The sequence below is a fragment of the Cetorhinus maximus genome, chromosome 2, assembly GCF_964194155.1.
Source record: "Cetorhinus maximus chromosome 2, sCetMax3.hap1.1, whole genome shotgun sequence".
Taxonomy (NCBI): domain Eukaryota; kingdom Metazoa; phylum Chordata; class Chondrichthyes; order Lamniformes; family Cetorhinidae; genus Cetorhinus; species Cetorhinus maximus.
The window spans coordinates 5,375,532-5,401,168 of NC_135880.1; the positions used below are offsets into that span (position 1 = coordinate 5,375,532).

General features: G+C 47.3%; 1 protein-coding gene across 4 annotated transcripts in view; it reads left to right on the forward strand.

Moving 5' to 3' along the window:
• The window catches only part of LOC144691892 (FYN-binding protein 1-like), a 241,180-nt gene that overhangs the window by 21,094 nt on the left and 194,449 nt on the right, over nucleotides 1-25,637 (forward strand). Inside the window, exon 1 of one of the 4 annotated variants that reach the window (XM_078560476.1) lies at nucleotides 23,245-23,398. The exons of the other annotated variants lie outside the window; for them this stretch is intronic. Coding sequence (XP_078416602.1) covers nucleotides 23,342-23,398 — 57 coding nt within the window. The 5' untranslated portion in view covers nucleotides 23,245-23,341. Of the gene's footprint in view, nucleotides 1-23,244; nucleotides 23,399-25,637 lie in introns of those variants that run through there. 4 annotated transcript variants of the gene reach the window in all.

The window sequence follows — 25,637 nt, forward strand, 5'->3', positions numbered from 1 at the left end:
GAAACGAGCAGCTTCTGTTGTTGCTGACAGTGGAGACAGTGCTTGACCATGCTTTCAATGTCACTGTCAATGCCTGGTTACCAGACATAGCTTCACACAAGCATCTTCATCTTCGAAATGCCTGGACGCGCACTGTGAAGCTTTGCCAAGAGTGGTTCTCTTCCTTGTGAAGGCACAACGACTCTTGATCCCCACAACAAGATTCTATCTTGACAACTCAACTCTATTTCTCGGGCATGGAATGGTCGCATCTCTTCAGACACTGGTGAGTTTGACCACCTTTGCAATACAAGGTCTCTGACTTTCGACAAAATTGGATCTCTGTTCATCCAATTCCTAATTTGCTTCACACACACAAGTGAAGAATCCAGGAAATTTAATACAAGCACAACGTCTTGTGGCACTGGAGTATGTACAATGCTATCTGGTAACGGGAGACGACAGAGTGTGTCCGCATTTGCAATATGTAAGCCAGGATGGTGCATAAAGGTATACTCATACACATGGTCCGACACAATGGTGAAATGTCATCCACGCAGATACTGGTGGAATTTCTTCACTCCGAATATCACTGATAAACCTTCCTTTTCTAGTTGTGAATAACCCTTCTCGGCTGCAGAGAGGGTGCTGGAGACATAGCCGATTGGTCTTTCTGATCTCATTTCTGTCTTCTCTTCTGTTTGCTGCAAAGTTTTGTCTCATCCTTCATTTTGATTTCACAGTCGGCCAAATTCCTCTCTGGTGAAATCTTAACTTGGTTCAGTTCGGTAGTTGAGCTACCCATGGCTTCATTATCCACTTACATCTTGGAAAGTTCCATGACTTTTACTTCTAATGCCCCTTTTGTTTCATTTAGCTGATTCTTCAGCTCCTCAGTCTCTTTCTTGTATCTCTTGGCTTCCTCCTGGGATATTGAACATTGTTGTGTCTTTTCCACCAACTGTTTCCTCAGTTTGTTCAGAGCGGCACTAAATTCGTTTTGTTTCTCTTCTTGGTTTTCCAGAGGAACCAACTCTGACCTGAGGAATCCTTGCAGCATTTGAAGGTCCTTTGATTCTCCCAACTCATCCAGAAATACACTGTCGTATTCCCTTAGTAACTCAGGAACTCCTTCTGTTCTCAAGTGAAATATTTCAGACTAGCTGAGCTCGGTTTTTTGTAACCCGCCTTGGCCCAGAATACTAGGTCCTTCACCTATCACTGTGATCACTGGAAACTGGGCTGGCTGTTGCCTATAGAACAGGACTGTTGCCCTTTACCTGTATGGATTCTCTAGTGTATGTTTTCAATTGAGCTGCTGTTCGCTCCAGATTCAGTGGCTGGATACCTTCATTTAGGTAGTTAAATGTCTGCTCTCCCACCCACTGTGGCTGAGGCTCCTGTATCTACCTCCATTATTGGTGGCTTCCCATTCCCTTGGATTGTGATGGTAATAGGTTCAGTTTTTACCGCTGTGACATTGTACGAGGAATAGATAATGGTATCAGCAGCTTCAGGTTCTGTTACATTATTTACTTCAATCATCTTGGCCTGCTGCCTTATGGACCGTCTCGATTTTGCCCTGCATTGCTTTATTACGTGACCTTTCTTATGGCAGTAATGGCATTCTGCCTCCTTGAATCTGCAGGTATCCGGTACGTAGTCAGCCACATATTTGTGACAGATTAACTTTGGCGTTGCTGCTGAAATGCTTGCACTGGGCCTTTTCATGTTTCTAGCAGCAGAGATTGCCTCTTGCTTCACTGCTGTGTCTCTGGTTTTTGCACCACGCCTGGTGGTAGGTTCCCAGCCCACATGAAGAACAGCATCATGTACGTTCTGTAAAGCCTGAGAGTCTCTCGCAGCACTTTCCGTGCCCTGCGCTATTTCCATGGCGCACTTCAAATTGATGTTGACTTCTGCGAGTAAACAGCGCTGAATGGCATCGTCGTGAACTCCACAAACTAATCAGCCCCACAACATATCATTGAGTGTTCTCCGAAGTCACAATGCTCAGTCAACTGCTTCAACTTTGTTATATAGGCTGCGATGGACTCTCCCAGGGCCCTTACCCTGGAGTTAAACTTAAACCTCTGCATTATTACAGACGGCTTTGGCTAATAATACATCTTCACGAGGTCTACTAATTCATTGAAAGATTTAGAATTGGCCACGTTCGGGGCCATCAGACTGTGGATGAGATTGTATGTCTTGCTGCCACAGACACTTAAAAGGATTGCCTTCTGCTCCTCCCCCGCGGTAATGTCGGTCGTCACATAATAAAAACCAAGGCGCTCTACATCCTGGCTCCAGTCTTCCATAGACGCATCATAAGGATCGATTCTGCCGAAGAGTGGCATGACTGGTGAGTGTAATTTTCCTTTTTCTTAAGATCTGATGTATTCGCTTTCACAAGGCAAGGTGCAGCTTCGGAACTATTTACCCTCGTCGCCAAATGAAATGGCTTGATGTAGCAGACAGGTTTCTACTTGAAGCAGATAACTTAATTACAGGGAGCTCTTCAGAAGCTACATGCTTCAACCAGCTCCTCGACTAGAAAGTTCCAACCCCCGGATTACCCGGGCTTAGGGCTCATTCGTCAGAGTCCACAAGAGCAATCACGTGACCCCTGAGATGCAGTAGGAAAAGACTATATCTTCAATTACTACAGATACCAATAGAGAATAAAAGACAATAAAAACAATGTTCTAATAAATATAAAGATGTCCTGCTGTTTAACAAATTAAGAAATATATGGTAGTCACACTTACCCTTATTCTAAGGCTCTCCTGCAGAATGTGATGGGCTTGGAGGTGAAGTTGGTGGAGGTTTATTTGAAGGTGGAGGGAGTGGGTGAGGTGGCTGATGTAGATGTTAATATGGCAATGGATAAAAAAACAATGTTATTTTTGACTGCTTCGCCTTTTGTTCCTCAATCTTGTAAAGTTCTCTCTAAGGAGCATTGGAGTGTCAATCACTTTACAATAGATAATGCTTCTTTCCATGTCTGGCAGCATCGGCGGAGAAGAAATCAGTTAACGTTTCGAGCCTTCATGGCCCTTCGGCAGAACTGGAGCATAGTTAGAAGAAGGGAGAAATATAAATTGGTTTAAGGTGGGTGGCGGGGGGGTGGGGGGGAGCTGGAGAGAGAGACATTGAGGGTGTGGTGTGGTGATTGTGCAGATGAGCAGGTGAAGCCCAACGCAAACTGGAGGAACAGCACCTCATCTTCCGACTAGGCACTTTACAGCCTTCCGGGCTGAATATTGAATTCAACAACTTTAGATCTTAAACTCCCCCTCCCCCCATCCCCACCCCGTTTCTTTACCCCCCCCCCGCCTTTTTTTTTTTCTTTTTTTTTTCTCTTTTTTTTTCAATAATTTATATAGATTCTTCTTTCCCCACCTATTTCCATTATTTTTAAATCTAAAACTAAAACCTTTAGTCTTTCCACCCCACCCCCACTAGAGCTGTACTTTGAATATCCTGTCTTCCATTCTTAATTAGCACTTTTCTCAGACAAATCCCACCACCTTCAACACCTCTTTGACCCTGTCGTCTGTGACATCTTTTGATTATCTGCTCATCTCCACAATCACCACACCCTCAATGTCTCTCTCTCCACACCCCCCCCCACCCCCCCGCCACCCACCTTAAACCAATTTATATTTCTCCCTTCTTCTAACTATGCTCCAGTTCTGCCGAAGGGCCATGAAGGCTCGAAACGTTAACTGATTTCTTCTCCGCCGATGCTGCTAGACCTGCTGAGTTTTTCCAGGTAGTTCTGTTTTTGTTTTGGATTTCCAGCATCCGCAGTAGCTTTTAGCTTTTTGTTTTTATGCTTCTTTCCATGTTGTGTCATAGTCTGTCACCTGTATTTTCAATTCTTCAGCTGATCTTCTGAGTTCTGCCATTATCTTGAGTATAAGGTGAGCCTCCGTAGGCTCTTCTTCCTCCTCTACATTCTCTTGATTTCATCGGTTTCATCAATTCTTCTGTAGAGAGTTCCACTCGATGAGACTGAAGCAAATCCTCTACTTCATCTGTGGCCAGATCTTCAAATCCCTCCCCTCCAACTTCTTTTTTCAACTCAGCAATCTTCAGCATCCACATTGGGAAATGCCGTGAAATCATTCACAACCTCAGGCCAAATTTTTTTCCAGCAGGCATTTGTGGTTGATTTTTTAACCTCTTCCCATACGTCCTTAATTATCCCTATTTATTTAAGGATGTTGAATTCATTCAGCAATCACGGACGATGACTGAAGAGTTTATTTGCATAACGTTGAGAACGTGGCTAAGACTTCTACGGGTGTAGTTAGCTCTGAAGGTTGCAATGACCCTCTGGGCCATTGGCTGGATGAATGAAGTCCTATTTGGGGGTAAAGACAAAATGTCAGCATCTGTATGGCTCTCTTCAAGAGAGGATGGATGTCCAGGAGCATTATCAAGGATAAGTAAGACATTGAAGGTCAATTTCTTTTTCCTCAAATAAGTCCTGACCTCATGCAGAAAGCAATTCTCAGACCAGTCTTCAAACACTGCTGCTGTAACCCAGGCCTTGCTGTGAGCCTTCCAAAGAACTGGTAGATGAGATTTATATTTTCCTTTAAAAGCTCGAGGGTTTAATGTCCTATAAACCAGCATTGATTTACACATAGAACCAGCCACATTGGCACATAGTAGGAGTGTTAGCCTATCCTTTGCAGCTTTGAAACCAGGCACTACCCTTTCTTCTTTGGGTCTGCAAGTCCTATTTGGCATTTTCTTCCAGAATAGGCCTGTTTCATCCACGTTAAAGTCCTGTGCTGGCTGCTACCCTCTCTCATCAATGCATTCCTGCAGTGCCTTTGGGAAACTCTCCTGCAGCCGACGCAGCCTCCCCCACCAACTTCACATTATGACAACCAAAACACTTGTTAAAGCGATCAAACTATCCTGTGTTGACTGAGAATTCTCTGGAAGGCGGAGAGGCCCCTTCTTCATCATCACCAGTAGCACCAGCACTACTCTCTTTAATACTTTTTATGTGCTGGTACAGTTCAGCACCTTATTTCTAATAATTGGGTCTTTAACTGGGATTTTGTTTTTGATGCTGGTGCTCTACCCACACGTTGATTAACTTCTCTATTACTTACAACTTACAAAAGTTAACCTGGCAGTACAACTATCAGAGACACTAACACTAGCCTTTATTTAATCTTCAGACTGCCTAATGTACCTAATTGTAAATTCATTAACACTGTTTTCCCTGGCCAACATGGTAGCACTAGCGCCACTCTTCAGCCTATCTAATATTGTCACTTTTTCGGCTAGTGCCAAACTGCTTGGTTTATATTCATTCATTTTTCAATAATGGTGACTTAAAGATTGTCCAGGTACTGTACTGTAAATACAAATGAAATCATAACAACTCTGAACACCCACGTGCAAACACTGAACTAAGCAACATGGCAGATGACATTATATATTATAGAGAATCAGAGTCCCTGTGTATTTTATAGAGAACAGTAGCTCCTGTCTATATTGTAGAGAATGGTGGCTCATGTGTATATAATCGAGAATAGTAGACCTTGTGTATATTGTAGAGAATAGCAGTCCCTGTATATATTATAGAGAAATCAGAGCCACTGTGTATATTATAAAGAATAGGAGCCCCTGTGTAAATTATAGAGAATCAGAGCCCCTGTGTATATTATAGAGAATAGAAGCCTCATGTGTATATTACAAAGCATGGCAGTCCCTGTGTATATTATAGAGAATCAGGGTCCCTGTGTATATTATACAGAATCAGGGTCCATGTGTATATTATAGAGAATCAGAGTCCCTGTGTATATTGTAGAGAATCAGAGCCCCTGTGTATATTATAAAGAATAGCAGTCCCTGTTTATATTATAGAGAATCAGGGTCCATGTGTATATTATAGAGAATCAGAGTCCCTGTGTATATTATAAAGAATAGCATTCCCTTTGTATATTATAGAGAATCAGAGTCCCTGTGTATATTATAAAGAAAGCAGACCCTGTGTATATTATAGAGAATCAGGGTCCCTGTGTATATTATAGAGAATCAGAGTCATTGTGTATATTACAAAGACCAGTAGCCCCACTGCACATTGTAGAGAATAGCAGCCCCTATATATGTTATGGAGAATGGCACCCCCTGTGTATATTATACAAAATAGCAGTTGATGAATATATTATGGAGAACATTTGGTCCCTGGGTGTATTATAGAGAATCAGAGTCCTTGTGTATATTATAAAGAATAGGAGCCCCTGTGTATATTATAGAGAATAGAAGCCCCATGTGCATATTACAAAGCATGGCAGTCCCTGTGTATATTATAGAGAATCAGAGTCCCTGTGTATATTACAGAGACCAGTAGCCCCACTGCACATTGTAGAGAATAGCAGCCCCTATGTATGTTATGGAGAATGGCACCCCCTGTGTATATTATACAAAATAGCAGTTGATGAATATATTATAGAGAATATTTGATCCCTGAGTGTATTATAGAGAATTAGAGACCCTGTCTATTTTACAGAGCACAGTAGCTCCTGTATACATTATAAAGAACAGCAGCCAATGCGTATATTCTGCAGAATCGCAGCCCCTGTCCATATTCAGGAGAATAGCAGCCCCTGTGTATATTCTGGGGAATAACACCCTCTGTGCACATTATGGAGATTAGCAGTCACTGTGTATATAATAGAGAATAGCAGCTCCTATGTATAATATCAAAAATAATAATGAAGTTGTCCCTTGCTGGTGGCTCGACATGATCTCTGCTGATGCCTTGTATGCAGGGCTGTGTCTGCTTTGGAAAGCCTGAAACCACGTGTCTTCATGGTGGCCAACTCCTGCCCGCATTTGCATCGATCATCAGTTAGAGTTTCCCACGTCATGGTTGATGCGGAGAGCTTTCATGTCTCTTACAGCAGTATCCTTGAATGGGAGCTTTGGCGCCCTGGTGCTCTCTTGGCACAGGCCACATTCCCCTATAGCATATCCTTGGAGATGCAGCCATCTTCCATCCAGCACACATGCCCCAACCAGCGAATAGCAGCCCTTGTATATTAAGGAGAATAAAAGACCCTGTGTAGATTGTGGGGAATAGCAGAGATAAAAGCAAAGAACTGCGGATGCTGGAAATCCAAAACAAAAACGGAACAGAAGTACCAGGAAAAACTCAGCAGGTCTGGCAGCATCGGCGGAGAAGAGCACAGTTGACGTTTCAAGTCCTCATGACCCTTCAACAGAACTAAGTAAAAATAGGAAAGGGGTGAAATATAAGCTGGTTTAAGGTGGGTGGGGGGGGGTTGTTGGGACAAGAAGCCAGTAATAGGTGGAGATAATCAAAAGATGTCACAGACAAAAGGACAATAGCAGGGAATAGTAGGGAATAGCAGGTCCTATATATTATAGAGAACAGCAGCCTCTGTATATGACAGAGAATAACAGCCCCTGTGTGTATTATGGAGAATAACAGCCCCTGCGCAGAATTTAGAGAATAGCACCATCTGTGTATATTATAAAGAATGGCCAGCCCTCTATATTATAGCAAATAGGAGCTCCTGTATATATTATGGAGAATAGCAGTCTCTGTGTATATTGTACAGAATAGTTAGTCCTTGTCTATAATATGGAGTGCATTGGCCCCGGTCCATATTCAGAAATTTGAGATATTACAGTTGTAGAATAATCACTACTGTATCGTCATTTGGTGACATTTCAGTACATTGGGCTGTAAAGTCTGAGCTCCCTAGTGTTGGATTGGGGGGATACCCCAAAGATGTGCTGGAGAATCCTGTTCAGAAGTTCCCAGGTGAGGGTTTGCACAGCAATTGTCTAGAAGTGCAAACATCCTGTAGACATTCGCACTGCGCTTTGAACCATCCAGAAATGTGACTTAAATTGCAAACTTCAGATGGTTCCAACTGTGTTACACAAATAGTTATCCAGAAAAAGTTAGAAGAATTAAAACCTCTTCTAACTTCTGGATAACTATTCTACAGGGCCAGACTGACCCCCTACAAAGGACACCTCTCACACCCCCAACCCACCTAGGGACTCCCCCTACTCACTGACTAACCACCCCCACCACGGGACCACCGCCCCCCCACCCCCTGACAAACCACCCAACCCGTGGGATTCCTCCCACCCCCATGGGTCTGACACACCCGAGCCAAACCCCTTCTCCACACCTGACCCATCCCAACCGCACCCCTGCCAGAGGGCCCAAACCCACCCTGTCCCGAAACCCCTTGCCGCAGACCCAACACAACATCCACCCCATCCCCAGGGCGCGACCCAACTGAAACTGAACCTCCTCCTCCCCCAATACCCGTCCCATCCCAACCCCCAAGCCCTGCTGGCCCAACCCCACCACCGCCCCCCCCATCCCAACCTGACCTGAACCAACCTCCCCCACCCCAGCAGGGCATGACCCGACCTGGTCTGACCCCCCCGCAGTTCCAACACCCGCCGACCATCCTGACCCCAGCCCCAGAGGACCGACTCACCCCCACCCCATGCTTGAGGTCTGACCCACCACCCACTTCCCCACTGAGGACCGTCCCAGTCCCCCACCCCCTCCCGAATCCGAATCATCCCCAATCCCCAAAGTCCAACCCACTGACCTAACCCCCCCCACCAAGAACCAAACCTCCCCAACCCCCTCAAGGCCCTACCCCCACATCCCCACTGAGGTGCAATAGCCCCTGACCTCTTATACCCCCCAACCTCAAATCATCTCCACCCCCCAAACCCCAGCGACTTACCTTGGACACTTACCTTCTCCCTGGCCTGTCAATTTCAATGGGACCTTCAACTTTGCTGGTTTATGGCAGCTAGCATCTTTCACAACCAACAGGCATGTCAAAGCGCCCTATTGCAAACAAAGTACTTTTCCAAGCATGGCCGCTGCTGCACTGTAGGAAACGCAGCAGCATTTACAGGAACAGGTCAGAGGCTGGGAATCCTGCGGCGAGTAACTCACCTCCTGACTCCCCAAAGCCTGTCCACCATCTACAAGGCACAAGTCAGGAGCCTGGTGGAACACTCTCCACTTGCCTGGATGAGCGCAGCTCCCACAACACTCAAGAAGCTCGACGCCATCCAGGACAAAGCAATGTGATTGATTATAAACTGCCCTCTGAAATGGCCTATTCAGCCATTCAGTTCAAGGGCAATTAGAGATGGGCAGCAATGCTGCCCTTGCCAGTGATGCCCACATCGCATCTAAGAAGAGAGAAAAAAGTCCATTTGATTAGCACCGCATCACCGACTTAAACATTCACTTCCTCCACCACCGATGCACAGTAGCAGCAGTGTGTACCATCTACAAGATGCACTGCAGGAACTCATCAAGGCTCCTTCAACAGTATCTTCCAAACCCACTACCCTTACCATCTAGAAGGACAAGGGCAGCAGATAGATGGGAACACCACCACCTGGAAGTTCCCCTCCAAGTCACTCACCATCCTGACTTCGAACCATATCATCGTTCCTTCACTGTTGCTGGGTCAAAATCCTGGAACTCCCTCCCTAATAGCAGTGTAGGTGTACCTACACCACTGCACTGGTTCAAGAAGGCAACTCCCTTCTCAAGGGTAATTAAGGAAGGGCATAAATGCTGGCCCAGCCAGCAACACCCACATTCAATGAAAGAATAAAAACAAAATCTGCTCTCCTCCAATTCTGGCCTCCTGCATCTCCTAGTTTCTCTCCACTCTACCAATGGCACTCAGCTCTGGAATTCCCACCTTAAATCTCTCTTCCTTTTTCCGCTCCCTCCTTATTTAACCTGCCCCTTATGACCTTCCTTTTTGACCAGGCTATAGTCACCTGCCCTAATATCTCCTTATGGCCAGTTTAGATTTTGTAATGCTCCTGTGAAGTGCCTTGGCGCGTTTTACCAGTATAAAGACACGGTACAAGTTGATGTTGTCGGATGGGGTCATAACTTCATGTGATAGCACTCATATAAAGAATAGTAAGGTGGAGTCGGTGTAAGGGAGAAAGTCATGAAGTCTAAATCAGGGTTACTATGCATGTATGTGAATGCACGGAGTATAGTGAATAAGATTGGGGAGTTACAAGCACAGATTGCCATGTGGAAATATGATGTTGTGGTGATAAGGAGACCTGGCTCAAGGGAGGGCAGAACTGGGTGTTAAATATTCCTGAGTAAAAGGTGTTCAGAGGAGATAGGAAAGGAAGGAAAGGGAGAGGGGTGCTGGTATTGGTTAAGGAGAGCATTGCAGTGCTGAAGAAAGAGGGTGTCCCAAAGGGGTCAAGGACAGAATCAATTTAGCTAGAGCTAAGGAACAAAAAGGGTGCAATTACATTGCTCGGTGTAATCTATAGACCACCAACTAGTGAGAAGGATGTAGAGGGACAAATCTGCATGGAAATTACAGAGAGATGCAAACATTATAGAGTAGTTATAATGGGTGACGTTAATTACCCGAATGTAGACTGGGACAGTGGTAGTGTAAAGGGTGAAGAGGGGAAAGAGTTCCTAGATCGTGTTCAGGAAAATTTTTGACAGCAGAATTTGTCCACTCCAAAAAGAAAAGATGCACTGTTGAACCTGGTTCTTGGAAATGAGGTGGGCCAAGTAGTTCAAGTGTCAGTGGGGGAACACTTAGGAGACAGTGATCACTGTAACATAAGGTTTAGGATGATGACAGAAAAGGACAATGGGCAATCCAGAGTAAGAGTAATTAACTGGGAGAGAGCCGACTTCAATGGGGCAAGAAAGGAGCTGGACTGGATAGATGGGAACCAAAGATGGCGGGAAGAACTGTAGCTGAACAATGGGCGACCTTCAGTAAAGAAATGGTTTGGGAACAGTCAAGGTATATCCCCTCAAAAGGGAAAGGTAGGGCAAACAAATCCAGAGCCCCATGGATGAAAATGGAGATAGAAATTAAGGTAAAGAAGAAAAGGTGTGCTTATGACAGGTGTCAGATAGAAAATATAACTGAGAACCAGCGGAATAAAGAAGGTTCAGAGGGGAGGTGAAAAACAAATAAGAGAAATAAAGAGGGTTTATGAGATAAGACTGGTAGCCAACATAAAGGGGGATATCAAAGCCTACTATCGGCACACAAATGGCAAAAGGGTGGTAAAAGGAGCAGGGCCGATTAGGGACCAAAATGGGACTTACACATGGAGGCAGGGAGCATGGCTGAGGTGTTAAATGAATACTTTGCATCTGTCTTTACCAAAGAAGCAGATGCTACTGGGGCCATGGTGACAGAGGAGGAAACCCTGTCACTAGAAGGGTTCAAAATTAATAAGGAGGAAGTGTTGGATAAACTGTCAGTACTTAAAGTTGACAAGGTACTGGGACTGGATGAGATAGATTCAAGGATATTGAAAGAAATTGCAGGGGCACTGGCCATAACCTTTCAGTCTTCCTTAGACTCAGGGGAGTTGCTAGAGGACTGGAGATTTGCAAACATTATGCCCTTGTTCAAAAAAGGTTTAACTTCAGTGGTGCGCAAGATTCTAAAAACAATTATTCAGGATAGAATTAGTAGTCACACGAAAAAATATGGGTTGATAAGGAAGAGCCAGCATGGATTTCTAAAGGAGAAATTGTGCTTAACTAACTTGCTGGAGTTTTTTGAAGAGGCAACAGAGAGGGTTGATGAGGGTAATGCTGTTGATGTGGTGTACTAAATGCATTCGCCACACAACCGACTTGTGAGAAAAGTTATAGCTCATGGAATAATAGGGACAGTAGCAACGTGGATACAAGATTGGCTGAGTAATAGGAAACAATGAGTACTGGATATTTTTCAGGTTGGCGGAAGGTTTGGTTGGTATTGGGACCATTGCCTTTCCTGATATATATTAATACTCTAGATCTTGATGTGCAGGGGACAATTTCAAAGTTTGCAGATGATATGAAACTTGGAAGCATTGTAAGCTGTGAGGAGGAAGGTATAGAACTTCAAAAGGGCATAGACAAGTTGGTGGGTTTTTTTTAATTCACTGGATGTGGATGTCACTGTCCAGGCCAGCTTGAATTATATTTACTGCCCATCCCTAATTTTTGAGAGTCAAACATTTGTTGTGGGTCTGGAGTCACATGTAGTCCAGACCAGGGAAGGACAGCACATTTCCTTCCCTAAAGGGCATTAGTGAACCAGATGGGTTTTTACAACAATCAATTCATGGTTATCATTAGACTTTTAACTCCGGATTTTTATTGAATTCAAATTCCACCATCTGCCGTGGTGGGATTTGAACCCGGGTTCCCAGAGGATTATCCTGGGTTACTAGTTCCACTGCACCATCACCTCCCTTGATGAAGTTCAATGCAGAGAAGTGTGAGGTGATACATTTTAGTAGGAAGAACAAGGAGAGACCATACAAAATAAGGGGTACAATTCTTAAGGGGGTACAATTCTTAAGGGGATGCAGGAGCAGAGGATGTATATGTGCATAGGCCATTGAAGATGGCAGGATGGGTGGACAGAGCAGTTAAAAAAACATACAGTATCCAGGCTCTATTAATAGAAACATAGAGTAGAAGAGCAAGGAGGTTATGCTGAGTTTATACGAGACAGTGGTTAGACCTCAGCTGGAGTATTGTGTACAGATTTGGGCGACACACCACAGGAAGGATGGGAATGCATTGGGGAGAGTGCAGAAGAGGTTTACAAGAATGGTTCCAGGGATGAAAACTTCAGTAATGAAGATAGATTGAAGAGGTTGGGACTGTTCTCCTTGGAGAGGAGAAGACGTAGAGGAGAGTTGATAAGAGTTGTTCAAAACCATGACGGGGCTGGATAGAGTAGATAGGGAGAAACTGTTCCTGCTCGAAAAAGGGTAGGGAACGAGAGGGCACAGGTTTAAAGTGAAAAGATAAAGCAAAAAAAGCAAATGCGATGTGAGAAAACACTTTTTCGCACAGAGAGTATTCAAGTCTGGAATGCACTGTCTGGAAATGGTGGAGGCAGGTTCAATCAAGGCATTAAAGAGGGCAACAGACAACTATTTAAATAGATACAATGTGCAAGGGTACAGGGAAAAGGCAGGAGAATTGCACAAAACCATAATGCTCATTTGGAGAGCCGGTGCAAACATGGTGGGCCGAATGGCCGCCTTCTATGCCATAAGCATTCTGTGATGGATCGATGGGCCAGTTGGACATTCTCTGTTTCAGATTTTTGTATATTAGTATTTAAAGTGGGAGGACAATCAAAGCGAACACTAAGTAATGAACCAGGTTTCTCTTGTTATTCATGTTAGTGCAGGCTAATGCTCTGCAGACGTGGGTTCAAATCCCATCACAGCAGCTGGAGGAATTTGAAATCTATGAATTTTTTTTTATTCATTCACGGGATGTGGGCATTGCTGGCCAGGCCAGCATTTGTTGCCCATCCCTAATTGCCCTTGAGAAGGTGGTGGTGAGCCACACTTTTGACTTCCGCATTCCATGTGGTGTAAGTACACCAACGATGGTGTTAGGGGGGGAATTCGAGGATTTTGACCCAGCGACTGTGAAGAGCCGCGATATATTTATTTCCAAGTCAGGATGGTGAGTAACCTGGAGGGGAAATTCCGGGTGGTGGTGTTCCCATCTATCTGCTGCCCTTGTGCTTCTAGATGGTAGTGGTCGTGGGTTTGGAAGGTGCATTCTAAGGAGCCTTGGTGAATTTCTGCAGTGCATCTTGTCGTTGGTACACGTTGCTGCTACTGTGCATCGGTGGTGGAAGGAGTCAATGTTTGTAGAAGGAGTGCCAATCAAGCCGGCTGCTACTCCTAACTTGAGCGTTGTAGATGATGGACAGGCTTTGTCAGGAGGTGATTCGCAGGATTTTCTTAAATTCATTCACAGAATGTGGGCTTCACTGGCTGGGTCAGCATTTATTACCCATCCCAAGTTGCTCTTGAAAAGGTGATGGTGAGCTGCCTTCTTGAACCACTCTAGTCCATGTGCTGTAGGTACACCCACAGTGCTGTTAAGAACGGAGTTCCAGGATTTTGACCCAGCGACAGTTAAAGAATGGCAATATATTTCCAAGATAGGATGGTGAGTGACTTGAAGAGGAACTTCCGGGTGGTGGTGTTCCCATCTAACTGCTGCCCTTGTTCTTCTAGGTGGTAGTGGTTGTGGGTTTGGAAGGTGCTGCCTAAGGAGCTTTGGTGAACTCCTGCAGTGCATCTTGTAGATGGTACACACTGCTGCTACTGTGTGTCGGTGATGGAGAGAGTAACTATTTGTGGTGCCAATCAAGCGGACTGCGTTGTCCTGGACGGTATCCAGCTTCTTGAGTGTTGTGGGAGCTGCACTCATCCAGGAAAGTGGGGAGTATTCCATTTCACTCCAGACTTGTGCCTTGTAGATGGTGGACAGGATTTGGGGAGTCAGGAGGTGAGTTACTCATTGCACGATTCCTGGCTTCTGTCTTGTTCTTGTAGCCACAGTATTTATATGGCTAGTCCAGTTCAGTTTCTGGCCAATGGTAACCCTCAGGATGTTGATAGTGGGGGATTCAGTGATGGTAATGCCATTGAACATCAAGGGGCGATCGTTCGATTCTCTCTTGTTGGAGATGGTCATTAACTGACAGTTGTGTGGCGCTAATGTTACTTGCCACTTGTCAGCCCAAGCCTGGATATTGTCCAGGTCTTGCTGCATTTGAACATGGACTGCTTCAGTATCTGAGGAGTTGCAAATGGTGCTGAACATTGTGCAATCATCAGTGAACATCCCCACTTCTGATTTTATGATGGAAGGAAGGTCATTGATGAAGCAGCTGAAGATGGTTGGGCCGAGGACGCTACCCTGAGGAACTCCTGCAGTGATGCCCTGGAGCTGAGATGACTGACCTCCAACAACCACAACCATCTTCCTTTGTACTAGGTATGACTCCATCCAACGGAGAGTTTTCCCCCTGATTCCCATTGACTCCAGTTTTGCTGGGGCTCCTTGATGCCACACCCAGTCAAATGATGCCTTGATGTCAAGGGCAGTCTCTTTCACCTCACCTCGGGAGCTCAGCTCTTTTGTCCATGTTTGAACCAAGGCTGTAATGAGGTCAGGAGCTGAGTGGTCCTGGCGGAACCCAAAATCAGTGAGCAGGTTATTGCTAAGCAAGTGCCGCTTGAAAGCACTGTTAATGACCCCTTCCATTTATTTACTGATGATTGAGAGTAGGCTGATGGGGCAGTAATTGGCCAGGTTGGATTTGTCCTGCTTTTTGTGTACAGGATATACCTGGGCAATTTTCTATATAGCTGGGTAGATGCCAGTGTTATAGCCATACTGGAACAGCTTGGCTAGGGGTGCGGCAAGTTCTGGAGCACAAATCCTCTGTACTATTGCCAGAATATTTTCAGCGCCCATAGCCTTTGCAGTATCCAGTGCCTTCAGCTGTTTCTTGATATCACGTGGAGTGAATCGAATTGGCTGAACTCATCAGCGAACATCCCGACTTCTGACCTTATGATGGAAGGAAGGTCATTGATGAGGCAGCTGAAGATGGTTGGGTTGAGTACACTACCCTGAGGAAACCTTGCAGTGATGTCCTGGAGCTGAGATGACTGACCATCAACAACCACAACCATTTCCCTTTGTGCTAGGTATGACTCCAACCAATGGAGAGTTTTCCCCCTGATTCCCATTGACTCCAGTTTTGCTGGGGCTCCTTGATGCCACACCCGGTCAAATTCAGCCTTGATGTCAAGGGCAGTCACTCTCACCTCACCTCGGGAGCTCAGCTCCTTTGTCCACATTTGAACCAAGGCTGTAATAAGGTCAAGAGCTGAGTGGCTCTGGTGGAACACAAACTGAGTATCAATGAGCAGATTATTGCAAAGCAAGTGCTGCTTGATAGTACTGTTTATGACACCTTCCATCGGTTTACTGATAATTAAGAGTAGACTGATGGGGTGGTAATAGGATTGGTTGGATTTGTCCTGCTTTTTGTGTACAGGACATACCTGGGCAATTTTCCACATAGCTGGGTAGATGCCAGTGTTGTAACTGTACTGGAACAGCTTGACAAGGGTGCGGAAAGTTCCAGAACACAAGTCTTCAGTACTATTGCTGGAATATTGTCAGGACCCATAGCCTTTGTAGCATCAAGCGCCTTCAACCATTTCTTGATATCACGTGGAGTGAATCAAATTGGCTGAAGACTGGCATCTGTAATGCTGGGGACCCCGGGAGGAGGCCAAGATGGATCATCCACTCTGCGCTTCTGGCTGAAAATTGCTGCAAATGCTTTAGCCTTATCTTTTGCACTGATGTGCTGGGCTCCTCCATCATTGAGGTTGGGAATATTTGTGGAGCCTCCTTTTCCAGTGAGTTGTTTAATTGTCTACTACCATATATGACTGGATGTGGCAGGACTGCAGAGCTTAGATCTGATCCGTTGTTTGTGGAATCACTTAGCTCTGTCTATCACTTGCTGCTTATGCTGTTTGGCACACGAGTAGTCCTGTTTCATAGATTCACCTGGTTGACACCTCATTTTTAGGTATACCTGCTGCTGCTCCTAGCATGCCCTCCTGCACTCTTCATTGAACTAGGGTTCATTAATTAATAATTCTGGAATATAACATTAGTCTCGGTAACGGTGACCATGGCAACTAATTGTTGTAAAAACCCATCTGGTTCACTACTGCCCTTACCTGGCCTGGCCTACATGTGACTCCAGACCCACTGCAATGTGTTTGACCCTTAACTGCCCTCTGAAATGGCCTAGCAAACCACTCAATTTAAGGGCAATTAGGGATGGACAACATGCTGGCCTTGCGAGCAATGCCCACACCCCTTGAAAGAATAAAAAGTAAATGAGTCTGTACCTTCCTGGAGTATCTATAGTCCGTGTGGTATTTGCATGTCATGAACCGCATGTGTGCTCCCTCTCAACCACATAATGACAATGACAGTCATATGAATAACTGCACTACTGCATTGGAAACCTAGATCAAGAATCCCATTCTCTTAGAGTTTCTGTAGTGTGAATGACAAACAAATACATTGGGCGGAATCGTCCATGCCCACTGCCGTCGAGCATGTTTGTCGACATGAGCAGACAATATGGTGAGAAGGCCATCGTGAAACCAGTTTGCGATCGTCTGCTTAGCCAGTCAATGGCAGGCTCCGTTCACCACCATTGGACGTTGGGAGCCTCATTTTAATACGTCTGCAAATCATTATAAGGCCAGTCCGTTGTGATCAACCCCATCCGCCCCGGATTGTCCGCCAACGTCAGCATACGTCGGTGCAGAACAGGTCTTGACAAGTGTGACGTGCAGAAATTGGGACTTACCGCCAGGGCCTTGCTTACACCACAGACATCCGAGGATCAGAAACCTCTGGAGCCCTACACTAAAGGCACACTGGAGGAACGTCCATGGCATGCTGGGTGGATTCTCATGGACATGGCTCCACCGCGAAGCAGTGCACAGAAGTTGGAAAGTCACCGTTGGGGGTCTGCTCACAACAGATGATGGTCGGGGGTGGGAGGGGGTGAAGAGGGAGGTCAAGCTGTGCTTGGGAAAGAAAGGTCTAGGATCGACTGGGAGAGGGAGAGATGTCAGGATGGGGTGAGGTTGGGAGGGGGGGGATGAAGGTGTCAGGATGGGGTGAGGTTGGGAGGGGGGGGATGAAGGTGTCAGGATGGGGTGAGGTTGGGAGGGGGGGGATGAAGGTGTCAGGATGGGTGAGGTTGGGAGGGGGGGATGAAGGTGTCAGGATGGGGTGAGGCTGGGAGGGGGGGATGAAGGTGTCAGGATGGGGTGAGGTTGGGAGGGGGGGGATGAAGGTGTCAGGATGGGGTGAGGTTGGGAGGGGGGGGATGAAGGTGTCAGGATGGGGTGAGGTTGGGAGGGGGGGGATGAAGGTGTCAGGATGGGGTGAGGTTGGGAGGGGGGGATGAAGGTGTCAGGATGGGGTGAGGCTGGGAGGGGGGGATGAAGGTGTCAGGATGGGGTGAGGTTGGGAGGGGGGGATGAAGGTGTCAGGATGGGTGAGGTTGGGAGGGGGGGATGAAGGTGTCAGGATGGGGTGAGGCTGGGAGGGGGGGATGAAGGTGTCAGGATGGGGTGAGGTTGGGAGGGGGGGGATGAAGGTGTCAGGATGGGGTGAGGTTGGGAGGGGGGGATGAAGGTGTCAGGATGGGTGAGGTTGGGAGGGGGGGATGAAGGTGTCAGGATGGGGTGAGGTTGGGAGGGGGGGGATGAAGGTGTCAGGATGGGGTGAGGTTGGGAGGGGGGGATGAAGGTGTCAGGATGGGGTGAGGTTGGGAGGGGGGGGATGAAGGTGTCAGGATGGGTGAGGTTGGGAGGGGGGGATGAAGGTGTCAGGATGGGTGAGGTTGGGAGGGGGGGATGAAGGTGTCAGGATGGGGTGAGGTTGGGAGGGGGGGATGAAGGTGTCAGGATGGGTGAGGTTGGGAGGGGGGGGATGAAGGTGTCAGGATGGGGTGAGGTTGGGAGGGCGGGATGAAGGTGTCAGGATGGGGTGAGGTTGGGAGGGGGGTGATGAAGGTGTCAGGATGGGGTGAGGTTGGGAAGGGGGGGATGAAGGTGTCAGGATGGGGTGAGGTTGGGAGGGGGGGATGAAGGTGTCAGGATGGGGTGAGGTTGGAAGGGGGGTGGATGAAGGTGTCAGGATGGGGTGAGGTTTTTTTTTATTCATTCATGGGATGTGGGCTTCGCTGGCTGGGCCAGCATTTATTGCCCATCTCGAGTTGCCCTTGAGAAGGTGGTGGTGAGCTGCCTTCTGGAACCTCTGCAGTCCATGTGGTGTAGGTACACCTACAGTGCTGTTAGGGATGGAGTTCCAGGGTTTTGACCCAGCGACAGTGAAGGAACGGTGATATATTTCCAAATCAGGATGGTGAGTGACTTGAAGGGGAAATTCCAGGTGGTGGTGTTCCCGTCTATCTGCTGCCCTTGTCCTTCTAGATGGTAGTGGCCGTGGGTTTGGACGATGCCGTTGAAGGAGCCTTGGTGAATTCCTGCACTGCATCTTGTAGATGGTACACACTGCTGCTACTGTGCATCGGTGGTGGAGGGAGTGAATGTTTGTGGATGGGGTGCCAATCAAGTGGGCTGCTTTGTCCTGGATGGTGTCAAGCTTCTTGAGTGTTTTGGGAGCTGCACTCATCCAGGCAAGTGGGGAGTATTCCATCACACTCCTGACTTGTGTCTTGTAGATGGTGGACAGGGTTTGGGGAGTCAGGAGCTGAGTTACTCGTCACAGGATTCCTAGCCTCTGACCTGCTCTTGTAGCCATAGTATTTGTATGGGAAGGGCTAAGCAAGGGTGGAGTCCAGGTGGGGGGACGACCATGGGGAGGGGAGTCCGGGGGTTTAAGCTGGTTCCAAGGGGGGGATGGGGTCCAGAAGGGGGAAGGGGTCCACAGGGGAGAAGGGGTTCCAAGGAAGGAAGGGGTCCGGAGAGGAAGGGGTTCTAGGCAGATAGGGTTTCAGGGGGAGGACGGGGTACCAGGCAGGAAGGGGAAGGGGTTCCAGAGGGGGGATGTCCAGGTAAATGTGTATGGGAGGGGTCTGATGAGTCCATGCCTCCCTCCTGGGGAGTGAACTGAGGGTGGATGTGGTATGAGGGAATGGTGAGAATGACCGAGGGCAGAGTCCGGCTGCAGGGTGGGAGGGTGATGGTCCTACGGTAACAGTAGAAGGGATGGCGAGTGTAGTGGATGGGGACCCGGAGGTGGACACAGACCCTGGGGTGGGGAGGAGGAGGTCGGGAAGTTTAATGTGGATGGGGATAGGGGTTTTCGGGCAGGAATGGAACATGCACGTTCACCTGGACATCCCCAAAGGAAAAGGGTTGTGGCTGGTAGGTCACGGAGGGGAGGTGGAAGGTGATACTGGGGGGGTCAACTGTGATGGGAGAAAAGGAGTGGGTGACTGGGGGAGGGGAAAACATGGGGAGCTCATGAAAAAGCGAATCCAGATCATGCTGTCCAAATTGAAAGTGAAACTTGAGTCGTGGTGGGTGAGATCAGGTGCTGCATGGGAGTGTGATCAGTGGGTAGGCGGAGATGTAGGTCGGCTCAGATGGACAACTGAAAGTGAACCCCGGCAGGCATCAGTGAAAACCCTCGGGATATTGGGTGAGTATGAAATGTGAAGGACCCACATGCGTGGGAGAATGCTTGCATGAGGCTCCGAAAGACACTGCCACACACACACACACTTCTCCCTCCAAAATCACTCATTGGCTAGTTGCTCCCTCTGCGGTGACAGAGGATGAGGCTGAGGGGCTCACGGGCAAAGGGGACTCAGGGGGAGCAGATAGCCTTTGAGTGGATGACCCGGGGTGTCCAACTGCCGCTCCTCCTCCCTTTGGGCGCCCTGGCCTGACTCCTTGAAGGGAAGGAGCACCTGGAGAACCTGTTTCCCTCTCAGGTTGTCACTGCAGGAACTCATCCATGGCTCCTGCGATGGTGTGCAGGTCTGCACACATCTTCACATTCTGCTGGACCAGGGTTTCAATGGCGTCTGCCATCCTCCCCATGGAGACCTCCATAGATGCACATGGGTGTCACTTCATTAGAGAGCAAGTGGACACACTCCTCCAACTCGCGTGCCACTCTGTTGAGGACTTCCAACAGCTCTGTGTGATGTTCCCATGCCTTCTGCTGACTCTCCGTGGTGAGTTGGAAGGCCAAATCCAGAGGTGGAAGGCCAAATCCAGAGATTCGTCATCTGACTTGGACCTCACAGATGCCTCTTCCCAAGCAGTCCTACGAGTGCCGGGGAGTTGAACCTGCCTCTTGCTGCCGTGGACATGTGTCCGTCTGGTGACCACCAGATTGTGAACCGGATCCTGCTCTAGATCTCGGTCCCACCGAGATGTGTCTCTCTGCGCTGGCGGAGGGTGTGGGTAAGCGCTGTGATGGGTCTTCCAGGCTGCTTATTTCCAGCTCTTCAATGGAGGAGGTGTCCTCTTGGCAGGAGGTGTCCTCTTGGCAGGAGGTGTCCTCTTGGCTGGAGGTGAGGACCTGGATGGAGCTGAGGGATTGGCTGGCTGAGGGTGTCAGTCACTTGGCAGAGCTCCCTGTGAACCAAAGTAAAGATAATTAGTGCCTGGCAGCAGAGAGCAGGCAAAAAGCAGAAGAGAGAGAGAGAGCACTCGCATTTGCGTTGAGAGAGGGATGATGTGGTGCACGAGGGTTTTCACTGCCAACCTCACCGTCACCACAGGTAGGGCCCACGTCCTCCCCAGTCAGTGTGATGGCATGCTCCTCAAAGTGAGTGAGGGGTCTAATGTTGGCCACTCCACCCCCCCAGTCTGGGACCTCTCCCTGCTGCTGTGAGCCAGCTTCTCCTGCATGAAACAGATTGACAGAGTGTGAGCGGGACACATGGCACTGCGTGGAATGTTTGTGTGGTGAGCAGAGACATGGACAGGATGAGGATACGAGCTCCAGAGGATATGAGCCTAATGGAGATGTGAGGGTGTGTGTGAGAGTTAGTGGTGTTGTCCCTTGAGGTGTGAGATCCCTGTAGATGTGTGATTGGTTTGTGAGTATGTGAGTTGAGAGTGATGAGAAGAGTGAGTTACCCTGGCAGAACAGATGAGACCATTCATCCTGTAGTGGCACTGGGTGGCTGGCATCTTTTGCAGGGCAATGGCCCTGACCACTGCTGCCACCGCCTCCCAAGCCAGATTAGTGAGGTTGTTGCCTATCCTATGGCCAGAGTAGGAGTAGAGGACATTACGGCTGGCCTCCATAGCGTTCAAAAGGCACCTGAGGGACATGCCACTGAAGCAGGGGGCTGTAGTCATTTTACCTTTCAGGGCCATCCTGTCTTCCGCCTGGCACTCGTGGGCTGCAAGCTCTGAGAGGTGTGCGCCCGGCGTGATAAAGCAGCATGGTGATGGTGTGGCGGGTGAATGAGAGCCTGTCCGCCATGAAATGGCCTGTTACCCAGGAATGCAGAATTAATGCAGTGGGTTTGGGACGATACGGTGTGAAAAGCCGCTATTGCGGCTGGCGGGTAAGTCATCATTTTACCCACCCGCTATCACACTTAGTGCAAATCTGGGACGATACTGCCCATTAAATCGTAATCCCCTGTCACTTCAGGAAGAAAGTGTTTGTGCTCCACTTGAACACCACTTGGAGGTAGCACTGAGTGTGGCAAGGGTGAAGAATGTACTCTGGTGAGGGCTTCAATGTCCACCACCAAGAGTGGCTCAGTAGCACCACTACTGACCAAACTGGCTAAGTTCTGAAGGACATAGCAGCCTGACTAGGCCAGCAGCTGGCGATGAGAAAACCAACAAGAGGGAAAAACCTACTTGACCTTATCCATTTGCTGATGATTGAGAGTAGACTGATGGTTGGCCGGATTGGATTTGCCCTGCCTTTTGTGGATAGGACATACCTGGGCAATTTTCCACATTGTTGGGTAGATGCCAGTGTTGTAGCTGCACTGGAACAGCTTAATTTGGCATGGGGTTAGTTCTGGAACACAAGTCTTCAGTACTACTGCCAGTATATTGTTAGAACCCATAGCCTTTGCAGAAACAAGTGCCTTCTGCAGATTCTTGATTTCACGTGAAGTGAACCAAATTAGCGGGAGATTGTCATTGGAGATTTCAGGAGGAGACCAAGATGGATCATCACTCAACCCTTTGGACCGAAGATGTTTGCAAAGGCTTCAACCTTGTCTTTTGCGCTGATGTGTTTGGCTCTCCCATTGAGCAGTGGACTTTTCTTTGTGCCTCCTCCTCAGGTAAGTTGTATAATTGTCCGCCATCATTCATGACTGGATGTGGAGGACTGCAGAGCTTTGGTCTGATGCATTGGTTGTGGGATGAACTATATCTGTCTATAACATGCTGCTTCCAATGTTTAGAATGCATGTGATTCTGGTTTTGAAAGGCACTAAAGAAATGAAAGTCTTTCTTTACACATTCCAAACCCTGTTACAAACTACTTAACGGGTTAATCAGGCACTTCCGTTTAAACAGATTATTGATGTGGTTCTGTGTTTAACAGACTCAGTGTCGTTTGTTCATTAACTTTTCAATTATTCCAATAATGAACTCCCTTTGCTTGATCTGGAGCTTTATGATGTGATGGATAATTTTAAATCGATTCTTGTGTTTTTTGTTCCATTCTCATTTGCCATGACCCCCTTTCCCCCTTTAAATGACTTTGTGGTGAGGTTTTTTTTTAACTTGCTTACTGTTCCTCTTTACTGCTTCCTCACTGCCTGGGCTGGGCTGGGAGACTCATTCTCACTCTCTCTCTCTGTCTCAGTGGTGGCACTGGACAGTTTTCAGGCGGTGAGCACTCGGAGTTAAATAGTCTCTGATCAGCAAGTTTCACAAGCGCCCTTTATTGATGACCCGACCAGACGCTCAGTCAACGGCTGAACTTCTCTGCAATTTTTCTGTTAAGGTAAATCTTCTTTCTTCTCTCAGAGCGCTTTAGAATCTGAAAGGGCCGCGTGAAGCAGGAACTTTCAGTGTAGCGTAGGTCAGATGGCACATCCCAGTGGTGGGTTGGGGGCTTTGTTCACCCTTTGAACAAGCATCATCACTGAATGTTGCAATGCAACCAGCCTAGCTTAAAGTTTAACACGTTCAAGAATGGACAAGATATTTTAGTTCTTACCTCCAAATCTGCATCATTGATATGCCTTAGTGTATAGGACATCCCCTTTCTTTCTCCACCCCATTGCTCTGTGTTGGGATACAGGACTCCCCTGCCGTCTCCTCCCAGATTACTGCTCCGTGTTGGGGTACAGTACTCCCCTCTCATCCCAGGTCACTGCTCCATTCTACATATATAGGTCTGGGCAGCGGCATACTCTTACACCCTGAGGGCAATATTGCTCTCACTTATTATTGACAATACACACACAGTCTCTCTCTCTCACACACACACACACACACACACACACACACACACACAGCCTCCCTCACACACACAGATATATACACACACGCCCATACGCGCACACTCACAATGACACACACAATCACACATACACAATCACACACACACATAATCACACACACACTCAGATACACACACGCACTTCTCAGCATGGTGATCTCCTGCTAGCAACCCTGAGTGGGGTGAGCGAGGTTGAGAGGACAATTGGGGACAGTGTGTGGCTCTCTGTCTGCCCCTTCCCATCCCCTAGGTTGTAAAAGCTTTTCACAGGAAGGGACTTCTCTCCTGCGACAGCTGAGGCAAGGGTCAGGAACTCAACATCTTTCCCCACTGTGGAGGATTAATTTTAACTTCCTGTTCTGCTACTAACGGATGTGGTTGTTTTTTGTTTAATGGCTGCTTAACTAACACTTGCAGAAAGCTTCCAGTGATATTGCAATCCTGGGATGGTGCAACAACAAGGGTTAACTAACCTGATCACATGTCAGTTTGGATCAGGACATCTCAGCCCCTCAACTGGCAGGATAGCAATGACCATGTGTCTATGTGCCAGGATTCCACTGGCCATGACTCTCACTGTATGCCTTACATTCACATCGCTTCTCTGGTTTGCCAGTGACTCCTACTCTGACCGAGCTTCTTTTATTCTTTCACAGAATGTGGGCATCATTGGCAAGACCAGGAACAATTCCAGAATCTATAGAATTTTGGAAGGCAACCACCTATGTATCCGCTATTAGCGAAGCCCACATCCCATGAATGAATTTTTTTAAAATCCCTATAGCCACCTCCGTCAACACTCTGGGATGTAGCTCATCAGATCCAGGGTACTTATCAATTTTAGTCCCTGTAATTTCTCCAGAGCTACTTTTTTAATGATACTAATTCCTTTCAGGTCCTCAATCACACTAGCCCCTTGGTTCTCTAGCATTTTGGGGAGGTTTTTTTGTTTTTTGTATCGTGCTCCATGAAAATGGACTCAAAGAAGGCAGGGGTGAGTGAGCCAGAGCAGACACGACCATTGGAATGCCACAGGCATCAGTGCTGGGCCCTCAGCTATTTACAATCTAAATGCATGAGGTTGATGAAGAGACAGAAAATAAAGCTTTCTGAGGATATGAAACATTGGGAATGTAAGTTCTCTAGCCCACAAAGTTGTGTATGCTCAGTCATTGAGTATATTCAAGCCTGAGATCGATAGACTTTTCATTGCTAAGTGGATAATAAACAAAAGTACAGGAAGGATTTTTTGAATGCTCATATGACTTTTCACCTGCTCTTTGCTTTGAGCTTTGTCCTTGAGATTAAACTTCTATTGCTGGAGGGTTCAGGACAGTCCTGAAAGGTTGGCAAATCCTCCAACCTCAACCGTTCCCCTCTCTAGACCTTGAACCTGTCAACTCACTCACAGCTCCAATTCTAACATCGGTTGTATCTTGCAATAAAGCAGTAATGAAGCTGGTGGTGTACAACTTGGAGCAGAACTTCCAGGTGGTGATATTTCCATGTGTATGCTGCCCTTGTCCTTCTAGGTGGTAGAGGTCATGAGTTTGGAAGATGCAATTTAAGGAGCCTTGGTGTGTTCCTGCAGTGTATCTTGTAGATGGTATACACTGCTGCTACTGTGCATTGGTGGTGGAGGGAGTCAATGTTTAAGGTGGTGGATAGGGTACTGATCAAGTGCACTGCTTTGTCCTGGATGGTGCAAAGATTCTCGAGTGTTGTTGGAGCTGCTCTC